General features: G+C 38.7%; 1 protein-coding gene across 2 annotated transcripts in view; it reads right to left on the reverse strand.

Moving 5' to 3' along the window:
* Usp32 (ubiquitin specific peptidase 32) overlaps window positions 1-16,978 on the reverse strand; it is a 157,617-nt gene that overhangs the window by 88,183 nt on the left and 52,456 nt on the right. For both annotated transcript variants that reach the window (XM_006983183.4, XM_016001732.3), the window contains exon 5: window positions 12,701-12,860. In XM_006983183.4, coding sequence (XP_006983245.1) covers window positions 12,701-12,860 — 160 coding nt within the window. The remainder of the gene's footprint in view (window positions 1-12,700; window positions 12,861-16,978) is intronic.

A 16,978-nucleotide genomic window follows, 5' to 3' on the forward strand; every position in this document is an offset into this window, starting at 1 on the left:
TTCTGAATACAGAATGCAAATTCTTCAATCAAACATCTGTAAATTTATCATAAGAACTAGCAACTGAACTTCTGGAAAAGTTTCAATAACCTATTTTATTTTTCCTTAAGAAAGTTAGAAGCAGGGCTGAAGAGATGTCTCAACAGTTAAGAGCACTGGCTGTTCTTCCAAGGGACTCAGGTTCAATTTCCAGAACCCACATGACAGTTCACACCTGTCTGTAACTCCAGTTCCAGGAGATCTTGCTGTGGAATAATCCTCTGTACACTGTAAAGATTTGTCACTCAAACTGGTTAAATAAAACAATGACTGGCCAGTAGCCAGGCAGGAAGTATAGGTGGGGGGATCAAACTAAGGAAAGATGGGAAAGAGAGGGGTGGAATCAGGAGTCGCCAGCCCAATGCAGAGGGAGCAGGAGATAAATGTACCATGCCAATAAAGGTATCGCCATGTTGCAAAGTATAAACAGAAATATGGGTTAATTTAAATGTAAGAGTTAGCTAAGAGCAAGCCTGAGCTAGTGGCCAAGCATTTATAATTCATATTCAGCCTCTGTGTTGGTTATTTGGGACCAGGTAGTTGGGACAGGAAACATCTGATTACAGGTTCTGACACCCTCACATAGACATAAATGAAGGCAAAACACCAATGCACACAAAATAATATTTTTTTTAAAAAAGAAAGTTAGAAGTAACAAATTTAATACCCCTTTTATTTGTATGTGGTAAATAAACATATAACAAAACTCACACTCCACTGGCTAAATAAAAATGAGTCTACATCCACCTGTAAGTATAATTCTTTCTGGGACTATCACAGCATACTATATTCTCAGTATTCTCAATTATTTGGCCTGACTTTTGGGCCATTCTAATCAAGTCTCACCTCACAGAAAGGCTCCAACTCTAGAAGAAGCTCCTTAATGTCAGAATGGAGCCTCATGAAAAAGTATTTAAATACTTAAATACTTATTTAAGTATTTTCATAAAATAACACATTCATCTAATGGCTTTGAAGAGACAACCTGCTCCCAGAAGCAATGGCTTTCTGAGACCTACTTAGAATAGCTATAGGCCTTATGTCATTGTGGACAAATAAGAGGACAGTGAAGTAGACATGGGTTTAGTTAGTGGTCTATGGTCTTACAGTTACTGAAACACACTGAAAGAAGGCTCTAATACAAAATGTGGCAAGGAACTAGAACACACTGATTTATAGATGAGACAAATGTTAAAAAGAGCAATGTAATTTTTGATGCAAAAATATTCATAATAAATGACTGACCAAAAATCTACTCAAACTATGGCAATTATTTCTCAAAGAAATCAATGACTAAGTAGGCTTACTCACTGTTATAACACATTTTACAGAAACTTGAAAATCTCTTAATTTATTTGAAAATGTATTTCAAGAAAGATGTTGGGGAGAAGTGGAAAGATGGCTCAGTGGCTAAGAGCACTAGCTGCTCTTCCAGAGGTCCTGAGTTTAATTTCCCACAACCACATGGGGCTTATAACCATGTTTAATAGAATATGATGCCTTCTTCTGGCATGCAGGTATACATGCAGAGCACTCATACATAAAACATAAAAATGAATAAAAATTTGAAAAAGATATTGTAGGAACACATTTTCTCCAAAAATTCCCACATAAAAATACGAAAAGGTTAAGAAAAACAATACTATACAGTATTTATTTTTTAATTCTTTGTGTAGCCTTAGCTGTTCTGGAATTTACTCTGTAGATCAGGTTGGCCTCAAACTCAGAGAGCCACCTGCCTGTGCCTCCCAAGTGTTAGGATTAAAGGTTATGACACCACTGCCCAACCTTTATAAAGTTTTTAAAAAAACAATTTTAATCCTTTTTATTACTTATTTTACTGATCGTTAAATGGAAAACTGTTCAACTATGTTCACTGATTAAGTGAAATTTATTATGAAAGAATAGAAAAAATAATTTGAAAGTCCCTAAAGAAACCATAACCACAACCACATGACAACCTGCTTTACCTGCAATTACAAGCTACTGATAAAACATTAAAGATTAAAATGAATGTGTCAATAAACTGTTCCTAAATCTTAAAATTATAAAATTCTAATAAGCATGTATTTTGAAGTTCAGATACCCCAATTTTGCCACCATTTAGCCATCTAGAAGTGAGAAGGCTTTTTGTTTGTTTTTAATCTTCTTATAAGCCTAGTTTCTTCATTTGTAAGAGGAAAAAAATTCAACCTCAGAGATGATACAAGTATTAAATGACATTACATCCACAGAGTACAGTGCTGCTGTACTAAATGTTCAATCTGCATACCATATATTGGCATCTTCAACCATGCAAAGTATTTTTGGCATAAAAAGTACAGGAGCACTGGGTGGTGGTACTTGCCTTTAACCCCAGCACTCGGGAGGCAGAACCAGGCAGATTTCTGTGAGTTCAAGGCCAGCCTGGTCTACAGAGTGAGATCCAGGACAGTCTCCAAAGCTAAACAGAGAAACCCTGTCTCGAAAAACAAAAACCAAACAAAAAAGTACAGGAGCTCTTTCAACAACCATAAACATTTTATTTTCAATTGACAAATACTTATTTTAAAGTATATAAAATCCTGTGAATATTAAATAAAATATACCATATGTCTGACATAGGACTAAAACCTACAGGTATGATTGTGAATAAGACTAATATATGTTGAGTACAAGCACAACTAGTCATTTTAACATAATGTGGACAGCATGGCAACAGAAGAGACAGAGGGTTTTCTTTTTTTTTTTTTTTTTTTTTCCAGAGCTGGGGACTGAACCCAGGGCCTTGTACTTGCTAGGCAAGCACTCTATTACTGAGCTAAATCCCCAAACCCAGGTTTTCTTTTACTATCTTTTTTAGATTTTTTATATGTATAAATGTTTTGTCCCCATTATATCTGTCCACCCACATGCATGACTGGTGCCCATGGAGGTCAGAAACAGCTTGAAACTGTAAAGGTATCTAAAGCATTAGCCAGGGGATGGAAAAGGAGTATGGCAAGAGGAGACCACCAGCAGGGATAAATATGTTTAAAATTTGTTGTTGTTGTTGTTGTTTTAATTTTGTTTTTCAAGACAGGGTTTCTCTGAGTAGCTTTGGAGCCTGTCCTGGAACTTGCTCTGTAGACCAGGCTGGCCTTGAACTCACAGAGATCTGCCTGCCCCTGCCTCCACCACCTGGCGATGTTTAAAATCTTAAAACTAGGAGATAGATGTGGCCCAGTGGTAGAAGACTAATCTAGCACAATACCCTAGGTTCAGTCTCTATATAGCAAAAAGAAGAAAAACACAAAACAAAAAACAAAGGTAAGATATACAGCAATTAAAAAGTATGGGGTTTTAGGGGGCTGGAGAGATGGCTCAGAGGTTAAGAGCACTGACTGCTCTTCCAGAGGTCCTCAGTTCAATTCCCAGTAACCACATGATGGCTCACAATCATCTGTAATGGGATCTGTGCCCTCTTCTGGCCTGCAGTCATACATGCTGTACACATAATAAATAAATCTTAAAAAAAAAAAAAGTATGGGGTTTTAATTTAAAAAACAAAGAAAAGGTTAACTTTTATGTTTTGTGTGACAAGTTCTGCTATATATCCCAAGGCCTTATGCCACAGAAATAAGATGAAAGACAAAAATGACAAATGAACAATGTTTTTAAAAAATGTCAATTTAATTTGGAACTAGGAATGGTGGTGGCACACAGCTTTAATCCCAGCACTCAGGAGGCAGGGGCAGGTGGATCTCTGAGTTTGAGCCAGTGTGGCCTACAGAGGGAGTCCAGGACAGCCAGCGCTACACAGAGGAACCCTGTCCTGAAACTGCCCACTTCACTCCACACAACCTCCCCTCCTTTGAAAACCCAAATCAACCAAACAAACAAAAACTAAAAAGTAGGGTCTGGGGCATGTGCTTCAGTGATAAAAATGTGTTTTCAGCAGATAGGAGATTTTAGGTTCATTACATAGTAGCAAAGAAAGAAAAAAAGTTCAATTTGGAACTAGTTGTTAATTCAACAGTGTTTGGCTAGGGCTATCTTGTAGCAACAGAATGAGGTAAAAAACAGATTGTAGAGAAAACTGATTTAAATTAAATGCATTTTGAATTTTAGTACACTTCTGCAAACTCCAAAGACATGTGTGCTAAGTAACTATGGACAGGAAAGGGTTATTGCAAGAAAAGCAAAAAAGTCCAATGTTTGGACTTTAAGGTAGAATCATCTCCCCAGTCTTTTTTGTTTGTTTTGTTTGAGAAAGGACCTTAGCTTATATCCCTGGCTAGCCTGGTACTCTCTATGCAGTCCAGACCTGTCTCAAACTTACCACAATCTACCAGCCTCGGACTCCTGAGTGTGGGCATTATAGATATTAATTTAATAATATATTTACTATTCTATTTCAAACAGTGTCTATGGTCAGGCTATTATCAGTACACTGGCCTGGAAGAGTGAATGGCTTTAAAGATGAATTTAAGAATCCTGTCTACATTTGGTAGACTTGTTTTGTTTAATTTTAAACTTTAATTTATTTTTAATTATATATATTTATCTGTGCAGGAGTGCAGGGGCCACTAAACATGGGTGCTGGGAACTAAACTCAGTCTTCTGCAAGAACAGTACTCATTCTCAAACCCTGAGCCATCTCTTCAGCCCCTATATTAAAAGATTTATGATTATGATTATGATTATTGTGTGTTGTACATATGTTTTGGCATGTATGCTATCACAAACATGTGGAGGTCACAGGGCAACTCTACTAGGTCAGTTCTCTTCTACCTTCACACAGGTTCCAGGAATTGCACTTAGGTCACCAGGCTTGTGTGGCAAGTGCTTTCAGACATCTCACTAGCCACAAATTTGATTCTGTTGTTTTTTTTTTCAGACAGGATCTCATTATATGGCTCAGACTGATACTCAGTTCATAATTCTGCCTCAGTTTCCTAAGTGCTGAAATTATAGACATGTACCACTATATCTGACCAACTTTGTTGCAGTCCAAAACATAGAATCCAGGGTCTTGTAATGAGAGGCAAGCTCTCTACCATGAATTTCATCTTTAGCCCCAATCCTCCCATCCCTACCCAAATCGAATATACTCAGGTATTTAAATAGTAAGTTATAATAGAAAACATAACCATCTTAGAAAAACATAACAATCTCAATTTTTGAAAAAGTGGTTTCTATTAACCATAAAAAACTACAACTTTAAATGGGTCCTAACTTCTAATGATTAAAAATATGTACATCTGAACCAGGCAGTGGTGGCATATACATTTAATTAGAAGGTAAAGGCTTCTAGGACATCCAAGGCTACACAGAGAAATCCTATCTCGATAAAACAAAACAAAAGCAAAAACAAAACAAAAAAAAACTGTATCTAATAAGCAAATATGGATGGAAGTCAAGAAAAGAAACTAGAAAGGAACACATGAGCAGGGTGGGAGGAAGACACTTCAAAGAAGGGAGACAGAGAAGACAACAGAGTTCATAAATGTGTTAAAAAGAAGGAGGAACACTCGGAGGGAAAGGCTATTGTGGGAAGTTGAAAGGCAGAGAGATATGGCACAGAGGAGCAAGGGGAGAGAAAAAAGAAATTAACCAAAATAAAGTGTGTCTGTAAATGCAGAAAGGAAACCTTTTACTTTGTAAGGCAATTAAAGTGAAAACAAAAACATCTATAATTTTGAGTTTAAGTTCTAATTCAGTTCCTCAATTTAACCAAAAGCAAAATAACAACAGCTTGAAAATTTACAGGTCTGAAAAACGTGCTTACTGTGACAAAAATCTATTGAGTCTTTTGTTACATTTATTTACTCTGTGTATGTTTATTTCACTCACACTTCCACATTGAAAGCATTCATCATTGAAAGCATTTAGGGAAGGAATGAAGCAGGGCAGGAACCTGGAAGCAGAAGCTGATGCAGAGACCATGGAGGGGTGCTGCTTATTGGCTTGCTCTTCATGGTTTGCTCAGTCTTATTTTTTTATAAAATTTAGGACCACCAGCCCAGGGGTACCCCCACCAACAATGGGTTTCCCCCACCCCCATCAATTGATAATTAAGAAAATACCCTACATATAGGTTTACCTATAGCCCAATTATATGGAGGCATTTTCTCTCAGATGGCTTTAGCCTTTGTCAAGCTGACATAAAACTAGCTAGGACTGGCATCTATAATTGAGGAGAGGTGGCATGAACAACAAATAAGACTGTTTCAAATAATTACACCATAGGATAAAAGTGTAAGTTCAATAAAGGAGAGCACAAAAAGTTGTTATAAAAACTCAGAGCGGCTGGAGCAATACCCCAGTGGTAAAGAGCAGTTATTGCTCTTGCAGAGGACCCAGGTTCATTTCTCAGGACCCACATGGTGGCTCACAACCATCTTAACTCCAGTTCCAGGGCATCAAATGCCTCTTCTGACCTCTGCACATATGTGGTACACATACATACACACAAAATAAAACTTAAAGTTAAAAAACTCAAGAGAAAGAAGTGGACTTCTGATAAGACTGCAATAAAGGTTTCATTCAAAGTTGGTAAAACTGCTTGCTTTGCAAGCATGAGGACCAGAGATCAAACTCCTGAAACCATATTTTTAAAAAGCCAGGCAGCCGGGTGGTGGTGGCACACACCTTTAACCCCAGCACTTGGAAGGCAAAGACAGGTAAGTTCGAGGTCAGCCTGGTCTACAGAATAAGATCCAGGACAGCCAGGCAGCCAGAGCTACATGGAATAAACCCTGTCTTTAAAATAAAAAAATGCCAGACAAGCTTGTTATACCAGCCCTGAAGAGATAGAAACAGGCTAGCCTACCTAGTCTATTGGCAAGCTCCAGGTGAATGAGAGACCCTGTTAGACCATTTAAAATAAAATAATAATAATAATAAAAAGGTAGGTGAGGGGATGTCATTTAAATCTTTAAGATTTAATAGGCAGGAAAAGAGGAAATTTCAGTGGCAGGAAAGACCAAGAGCAGAGTAGTTTTTTTTCTTGTTTTTGTTTTGTTTGTTTTTGTTTTGTTTTTAGTAACTACTGAAAAGTACAAATAGTAGAATTTAACAGTTAAGATTGTGTTGTGATATTTTGTTTGTTCTGACAAAGCTTGCCTGAAGATCAGTGGGTGGAGCTAGCCACTAATCATAGATGTCTGGGGGTCTGTACAGACAGGAGACAGGAAGTTGGGTGGAGAGAGGAAGTGATGAAGCAGGGCAGAGACAGGAGCTTGTTCCTTTTTCTGTCTGAGGAGTCAGAAAGGTAAGAGGTGACTGTGGCTGCACCTTTGCTACTCTGATCTTTCAGCTTTTACCCCAATATCTGACTCCGGGTTTGTATTATTAAGACTAATTAGGACATGCTTCATCTGGCATCCAACTTTTGGGTTACAAATTCACAAAAAGAGCTGCTTGCCTGTGGCTTTGTAGCCACTGGCCAGGCCAGAGATGGGGGGGGGGGAGGAGTGCTCCTGCTGGATTCACCACCCAACTGATTAGGTTTCCCTTTCTTTTTCCTCTGAGTCTGGGATTTTTTTCTGTTGCAGCTTCTCTGCAGCAAATTCCACAGGCACTTGAGCTCTAACTGCTGCAGGAGTTAGTGTTAGCATTCAGACCCGCCCCCTGAGGACTTGGCCAATATGCAGGCAATACCTTGACCCACTAAAATCCTGACAACATCATCCTATGTAGCTAAACCAGCTTTAAAGGTGGGCTCTGCCCACCTTTCTCTCTCTATTCCCACAGGGTCGTGTCTGCACCTCCTCTCTCCCACCTCTTTATCTTCCTCTTCTCTCTTCAGCTCCCTTCTCTCCCTTCCCCCAGTAAAACTCTCCACTTGAGTAGTCTGCATAGTGTATCTCTCCGAGGCTCCGACACTGTGACTGCCGTGTGCCATTTATAAAATACAACAGTTAGCCCCTTACTACCAGCTCTGCCTTTAGGCTGCTCCTGATACAAGTGTGTCTTCCTCACCATCCCCTATGTGTGTTTTTCAGACAGTAGGTTCCCTCTCCTGGTGTATTGTGGGTTTTCCCCAGCCCCCTTCCTTGGGATGCTGCCAAACTAGGTTGCCTTGAAAACCTGCTCAGGCCCCAATGTCAAATTCGGTTCAGTCACTGTGAAAGAAACTCCTTCCTAGAGCAATTAAAAGAACCTAATGCCTAATATAAAAAACCATACTGCTTTGGATGATAGAACAGATTTAACTTCAGAAGAAACCATAAAGCAAACATTTGGCAAACTTCTATAAATGATCAAATACCAAAGTTAAAAATATGAATAAATGACATTGTCATTGAAGGTCTTGTAGACACAGATGCAGATGTAACAATAACTGCATCAGAATCTTAGCATCCAAATTGGCCTCCTCAGAAGGTAAATGTTCACCTTTTAGGGATTGGAACTTTATCTCAGGTAAAACAGAGCTTGAGATGGGTCAAAAGTATAGGGCCAGAAAGACAGAGAGGAAAACTAAAGCCATATGTGGCTAACATAGCAATGAGTTTACTACATGATTTGTTATAGCAATGGAATAACCAGATTAACATTCCTCCAATCTCAGAAACAAACCATAAACTAACGTATTTTCCTGGGAAAAATATTAAAGGGTATTATAACGAATAGTCACCGATCATTCAGATTGTAAAAGAACAGGGCACAATAGCTGATGAGTTTTCAAAGGTACCAACAGCTATACCTTTAAAATGGTTAATGGACAAACCTGTATGGGTTGAGCAATGGCCTTTAACATCAGAGAAATTACAGGCCTTAGAACACCTGGTACAGGAACAGCTAAATGCTCAGCATATTGAAGAATCAATCAGCCCTTGGAATTCTCCTGTATTTGTTATTAAAAAGAAACCTGGAGCCGGGCGGTGGTGGCACATATCTTTAATCCCAGCACTCGGGAGGCAGAACCAGGGGGATCTCTGTGAGTTCCAGGCCAGCCTGGTCTACAGAATGAGTTCCAGGAAAGGTGCAAAGCTACACAGAGAAACCCTGTCTCAAAAAACCAGAAAGAAAAGAGTTTCATCTAGCTTCTTGTACATAATTTAGGGTTTGAGTCACTAGGAATTAAGTTTTTGTACTCTGGATGTACATAGCAAATATTGATCCTTTTACCTCTTTGAGATCTGCTGCACATGATATTTAAAATGTTTAAGTTTTCTGCAATGAAACCATGACCATGCCTATATCGACCTTTGAAGTTTCCAAAAGGAGGATAGGGCCTCACAATATTGATTCCACCAGGACTATGATAATACCACTAAACTGTCAAACACCACCTAAAGATCAGCTTTGAGCTACAAAATGCTCAGGACAATTTCAAGGTGGCTGGATCTTCCAGCCTCACAGACTACTCTAGCCAGGACTTGAGACAAGCCCTTTATTTTCCCATTACGCAGAGATTGGACAACAAATTATATAGCTCACCCTGGACTTGACAATTATCCCAATTTTTTTTCAGGGTCCCCTAAATATGCCATTGCTCCCAGACAGCAGAAAGTAATTTTAAAAACACGACGCCCTCATTCCCAAGAGGTGGGGTGTGTGGTTTTTTGTTGTTGTTGTCAATGGGTTATGGATATTTGTCATTGTTTAAGGGGGTTGGTTACAAGTTGCTATTGGCAATGGTCAGGAAAAAAAGCTGAACAAAGGAGATTAGACTGAGGATTCTGGTTTTGAAAAAAAAAGGGAGGGAGGGGATATAGAAATAGGATAAACGGGTAGAATATTGAATCTACTTTTTTTTTGTTTTGTTTTTGTTTTTCAAGACAGGGTTTCTCTGTGTAGTTTTGGTGTCTGATCTGGATCTTTCTCTGTAGACCAGGCTGGCCTTGAACTCACAGAGATCTGCCTTGGCTCTGCCTCCCGAGTGCTGGAATTAAAGGCGTGTGCCACTGCAGCCCAGCTGATTCTACTTTTAAACCAAAAAAATAAAAATAAAAATAAAAATAAAAAAATAAAAAATAAAAAAACCTCACTAGTTTTAATATTTTACATTGGCTTGGATTTCTGTATATTGATACAAAATTGAGGTTATTTTTGTTATACTGTACATATGTTATAGAAAGGATAGGATAAAAAAAGTAGATTATTGATTCTACTTTTAAACCAAAAAACAACTACTAGTTTTAAATATTTTACACTGGCTTGGATTTTGTACACTGATACAAAATTGAGGTTATTTTTGTTAGAACATATTGTATATACATTTCTACTCTTGTTCAAGGTATTCTACCTATACAGCTCATTTAACAATGCAATGCAAATTTCTAGTTCTTGAATGTTATTATTATAAACAATTTAGAATAATAAAGAAATACAGGTTAGTAGTTAGTCACCTATTACAATCAAACTTGTAGTCATATTAGGTATGTTTTCTAGGTCAAACATATTTTAGGTTGACAGGTGGTCTTCAAATACTTCAGAGATCTACAGAATATGTTATTTAAGATGTTTTCATAACATAGGTTCTTTCTTTTTTTTGGAGGTGGGGTTTCGGGACAGGGTTTCTCTGTGTAGTTTTGGTGCCTGTCCTGGATCTTGCTCTGTAGACCAGGCTGGCTTGGACTTCACAGAGATTCACCTGGCTCTGCCTCCCAAGTGCTGGGATTAAAGGTGTGCACCACCGCACCGTGGCTGGGTTTTTGTTTGTTTGTTTGTTTGTTTGTTTTTAAAATAACAATGAGAGACTGATCTGCTTCAGAGAAGATGGTGGGCACCAATAAAAATCCACATGGAGTTTTCTTTCTTTGTGGCAAAAGATAGCCATTGGGCAAGAAAGTGCCGTTGCCTCAACTGCTGCCAGTATGCTGTCCAAACTGGACAAGCAGGACACAAAAGAAAGTGACTGCCGAAGTTTGCAAAGACAAGGTAGGACAACCCTTCAGAATATACTGCTTCACAGAAAGGTCTGTCAGATATTCTAGGTCTGCAGGCCGAAGATGGCTGCCCCAACGTTACAGAGGACTCTTGGGTGACTGTCCAGACAGCTGTTTCTGTCATTTCTCACATATTTTTGAAGCCACTTGCTTGCACTTCCTGCTTACTCAGTTAATATTATTTCCTTCTCGGGTCTCTACAGGAGTTGAAGACTAGATAGTTATAGTTACAGTTTTTCTTGTTAACAAATTCAGAAAAGAAACTCACAAAAGAAATGTAAGTTGTATAAGGTTGAGAAACATTAAAAAACAGTTGTGGGTTGGTAATGAATATTAAATAGAAGGTGAATTAGTTATAACCCTTTGTTATAATTAGTTATAACTCACCAAAATAGGACAGATACTAGAGTATTTCCTCTAAATTTATCAAATGTCAATGGACTAGGCATTGTTGATATAATTATTGCCTATATATATTTGTATATAGTTACTGTACTTATTGTATATTGTTTTTCTATATTAGGTAAAACCTCTTTTTATCTTAGACAAAATGGGGAAAATATGATATTGTGTTTGTGTTCTGACAAATAAAGCTTGCCTGAAAATCAGAGGGTGAAGCTAGCCACTAGTTAACCATAGAGGTCTGGAGGTTTATACAGACAGGAAATAGGAAGTGATATGGCTGGGCGGAGATAGGAAGTGATAACGCAGGGTAGAGACAGGAGCTTGGCTCCCTTTTTGGTCTGAGGAGTCAGAAAGGTAAGAGGTGACTGTGGCTGCTCCTTTGGTACTCTGATTTTTCAGCTTTTACCCCGATATCGGACTCTGAGTTTTTACTATTAAGACTAATTAGGATCCCACTTCAAGATTGTATAACTGGGGCTGGAGAGATGGCTCAGAGGTTAAGAGCACTGGATGCTCTTCCAGAGGTCCTGAGTTCAATTCCCAGTAACCACATGGTGGCTCACAACCATCTGTAATGAGATCTGGTGCCCTCTTCTGGTATGCAGGTATACATGCAGGCAGAACATTGTATACATAATAAAATACATCTTTAAAAAAAAAAAAATTGTATAACTGAATAGTGTCTCCCAAAAATTCATGATCAATTGGAACTTCAGAATGTGGTTATTTATTTATTTTATTTTTGGCAAAAATGGTTTCTGAAGAAATAATGAATTTATTTATTAGCAGCTGGAAATGAAGTTATGGATTTATTCTGGGCCTTAAATCCAATGACAAACCCAAAATACACAGAAAGTTGGATGTAGTGAGACATGCCTGTAATCCCAGAACTTGGGAAGTAGAGCTGGGAGAATAAAAAAGTCAATGTCACCCTTGGCTACATAACATTTGAAGTCAGCTCTGAGGATGTGAAAAAAGAAAGAAAAGAACTCAAAGACATACAGAGAAGGCCCATGAAAGCCAAAAGAGATATGATGTAGCCATAAGCCACGCAATGCTTGGGATTACTGAAAGCAGAAAGAAGAATTGAGTTCTTTCTCTGACAGGAACAGAGCTCTATCAATACCTTCGTTTCAGCCAATGGAACTCCTGGAGACTAGAGTTCTCTTATTTCAGTTTATGAATTGTGGTAATCTGTGACAAACAGCTCAGAAAACTAATATAGGTTTATTAAGGATAATTAGTAAAGGGCTGTATTTTCCATGTTCCACTATCTTAGTCGATTATATATTGGAAGAAAAAAGCAGTGACAAAAACTTTTTCATCTTTATAAGCATATTCTGTTACTATCAGTCAATTACATTAAAGGTGAAAGGAAACAATATAGTGTCATTACTTACAGTGTGTGACTCCAGCCAGAGTTTGGTAGAAAGTAGGAGTGTCACTGTCATCAGTGAGGGTCACATACACACCCCCAGACAGCAGCCAGCGAGAGAAGGTAAAAGCATCTTTGTTTAGAAGAAGCCAAGTTCTAAATTTTTCATAGTTCACCTTTTCACCCTGAAAGTAAAGTAAGAAAACATGTTTAGTACAATTTTAGGTGTAGTACTTGGAGCCTGAATAGCCTGGAACTTATGAAGGGTTGACCCATCTATAACTAAACTCAGGGCTGCCTAAATACCAGCAGACACATGTCTTCGGGAAGCAAACTGTTATTTGAAAAACAAAACAGTTGCACTTCAGTTAAAACTTATGTGCTAACTGTAAATTATTATCAATTAATTAAAGCAGTCAACTGCCAATAATAAACTACATTTTAGCTGGGCATGATTGTTCACACCTTTAATCCTAGCACTCAGGAAGCAGGTGGATCTCTGAGTTCAAGGCCAGCAGGGCTACATAGAGAAACCCTGTCTGGAAAAAATCAAAACAATAATAAGAAGAAAACAAAATAAAATAAACCCTACACTTTTTTTGCTAAGGTATATCCTGAAACCAATAGGCGATATTTACAGTTGTTTTGATATTTAATACTCTAGTGCTGGAGAAATGGCACAACAGATAAGAGCACAGGCTATTAAAGAAGAGGACCCAGGCTCAGTTCCAAGCATCTACATGATGGCTCACAAAATTCTTCACTCCACTTTCAGGAGATCTAACACTTCTTCTGGCTCTTCAGGAACCAGGCACAAATGTAGAGCACAAACATGCACGAAGGCAAAAGAGGCACACACATAAAAATAAAATACAGCCGGGCGGTGGTGGCGCACGCCTTTAATCCCAGCACTCGGGAGGCAGAGGCAGGCGGATCTCTGTGAGTTCGAGGCCAGCCTGGTCTCCAAAGCGAGTTCCAGGAAAGGCGCAAAGCTACACAGAGAAACCCTGTCTCGAAAAAACCAAAAAAAAAAAAAAAAAAAAAAAAAAATAAAATACAAAAAAAGATGTTTCCTTTATTTTTCATTTTATTTTATTTTTTTGGCTTTTCAAGACAGGTTTTCTCTGTGTATCCCTGACTATCCTGGAACTCACTCTGTAGACCAAGATGGCCTTGAACTCAAAAGATCCACCTGCCTCTGCCTTCCAAGTGCTGGGACGAAAGGCGTGTGCCACCACCACCTGGCTCCCTTATTCTTAAAAAATTTAATTACTCCAAATTTTCACTTATCCTTATCTTTTAGCAATATGTAATCTAAATTAGTATATATTTAACTAAAGTTGTCTAAATTCAAACACTTAAGTTTCATTTGCAAATTAAAAACAATTATTTAGAAGTCTTTTCTAAAACAGACAATCAGGATCCCAGAAGTCAATTAGAGTTCAAAAACAAGTAAGTCAGACCAGCTTAGTGGCGCAGGCATTTGCTCAATCCCAGCACTTGAGAAGCAGAGGCAGGAGGATCTCTGAATTTGAGGCCAGCCTGGTCTACAGAGCAAGGACAGGTCCTTGGACAGTCTACATAAAGAGACCCTGTCTCGACAACCCCCCACCAAAAGAAGCGAGTTCATTTCCATTTTTTGCTTTACTTTTTAAAAGAATTATTTGAAAATTTCATACAAGTATACAATGAAATATGATCATCTCTACTTCCCCATCTCACTCCTCTAACTTCCTCCAAACCCCCTCCACACATAATCCTCTCAAGTTCATGTCTTTTTACAAGTAATTGCATTACTAAATCTCTAGAGAAAAAAAAAACTATATAGATTGAACAAGATCATGCTGAAACTGCTCTCTAGGTCAAGTCCTTTGCTTGGACAATAGCTCTTAAGTTTAGTATGGATTAGACATTGCTCTGAGAAAAAGAAAAACCTCACTGGAAATACAACAAAGACTGACATTCAGGGGCCTAACAACTCCAATCCTAATACAAATGTTGAAGGATATAAAACAACTCCTACATTGTTTAGTAGGACCCTACTAAGTACAACAATATGCTTAGCCTACTAGTTTGAGAACACTCAGCATCAATGCAATGCAAACCATGGGGACAACACCAACAGTCTTGTTTCAAATTTGAGACAGGGACACACAAGACACTGCAAACATGTTGGGTATTAAGGATTCTGTCCTATTCTTACTCTATCTATGTTTGTCTAAAAATAAAGTAGAAGTATAAATTCCACAGGTCTGTACACTTCTTACACAGTTAACTCTTAAGATACTGGGATAAGTCTTAAAAGTAGTGGCATCATTTATTACAACTAGCTTTTTAAAAGGATAATTATGATTTTATGAATTCTGTACTTGGCTTTATTCCCTTTTTTCTAACATACACCTTAAAAACTCTTTTTTTTTTTCCCCGAGACAGGGTTTCTCTATGTAGCTTTGGAGCCTGTCCTGGAACTCACTCTGTAGCCCAGGCTGGCCTTGAACTCACAGAAATCCGCCTGCCTCTGCCTCCTAAGTGCTGGCTGGGATTCAAGGCGTGCGCCACCACCGCCTGGCTAAAAACTCTTGAACACTATAAAATGTATGTCTGTTACTAGGCTGTATGACAGCTCACAGCCACTAGGAATCTTCACTAAATAACCATTACAGGTTTGATAGTAATGATTAATTTCAAGCCCATCTGCCAAACACCGGGGCAGAAAGGAGGCTGAAGGTTGAGGTGATCACCAATGATCATATAATCAATCATGACTATATAATGAAACTTTTATATAAACTCAAAAGGAAGTGCTTAAGAGATGGCTCAGAGCATACACTCTTCCAAAGGACCAGAGTTCAATTCCCAGCACCCATATCAGGTGGCTCACAAATATATGTGACAGATCCAATGACTATAGCTCTAAGAGTACCTATGTGCTCGCTTGCTCTCTTTCACTTATACATTTATACATGTGATTGTTGTATGATATTTTGTTTGTGTTCTGACAAAGCTTGCCTGGAGATCAGAGGGCAGAGCTAGCCACTAGTTAACCATAGAGGCAAGGCAGTGGTGGCACACACCTTTAATTCCAGCACTATGGAGTATCATGCCTTTGACCCTTGCATAAGGGACACCCACGCCTTTAATCCCAGCACTAAGGAGGTGGAGACAGGAGCATAAAGTGGGTAGAGACAGGATCTCTGCCCCATTCAGTCTGAGGATTCATGGAGACAGGATCCCCTCCATTTGGTCTGAGATTTCTGGTGGCTGGCTGCTCTGCTTCTGACCTTTCAGCTTTCACCCTAATATCTGACTCCAGGTTTTCATTGTTAAGACTAATTAGGATCACACTTCACATGATTAAGAATAAAATACATCAGCTGGGCAGTGGTGATGCATGACTTTAATCCCAGCAAACAAACACATAAACAAAAGCAAGTTCAAATTCTTTGTACCTGTATTGGCTAGATTTCTGTCAATTTGACACAAGCTAGTCATTTGGAAAAAGACTCCACTGAGAAAATGCCTCTATAAGTTTTGCTTATAGGCAAGTCCATAGTGCATTTTCTTAAATGACAACTGATGTGGGTGGGTCCAGTCATTGTGTATGGTACAACCTTGGTCCTGGGTGCTAGAAGGAAGCAGGCTAAGAAAGCTAGGAAGCAGGTAGCAAATAAGCAGTACCCCTCCATGGCCTCTGTATCAGATCTTGCCTCCAGGTTCCTACCTTGATTTCCCTCAGTGATGGACTGTAATGTAGAACCTTAAACTGAAGTAAACTTTTCCAAGTTGCTTTTGGTCATGTTGCTTTATCACATTATATAAAAACCCTAACTAAGACAATAGCCATGTAAAAAGCTGATCAAGGCTGCAAATGCCTTTAACTCCAGCACTGGGTATACAAACAGGCAGATATATCCCTAGAGCTCAATAAATCCCTTAGAGCTCACCTAAAGGGCAAGCTTCAGGTTCAGTGAGAGACATTGTCTCCAGGCAATAACGAATACTAACAAAGGAAGATACCCAACTTCCTGCTCTGCCACATCCATGTGTACAGGTGTATACAACCACATACTCATGTGCATGCACTACAACAATAAAAACGACAGAACACACGGGTAGTTCCAGATATTTGGAAGACTAAAACAGATTTAATTTCGAATATGAGATGAAGACCAACTTGGGCAACACAGGAGACCCCATCACAAAACAAATAAAGGGCTGCAGATCACAGTAAATTAAATCACTCAAAGCCAACTCCCCAAACCACCTTCTCTAGTTTGTAGCCATCTCAGTTAACAGGAATTCT

This window comes from Peromyscus maniculatus, chromosome 8 (genome assembly GCF_049852395.1).
Source record: "Peromyscus maniculatus bairdii isolate BWxNUB_F1_BW_parent chromosome 8, HU_Pman_BW_mat_3.1, whole genome shotgun sequence".
In the NCBI taxonomy this organism is placed as follows: domain Eukaryota; kingdom Metazoa; phylum Chordata; class Mammalia; order Rodentia; family Cricetidae; genus Peromyscus; species Peromyscus maniculatus.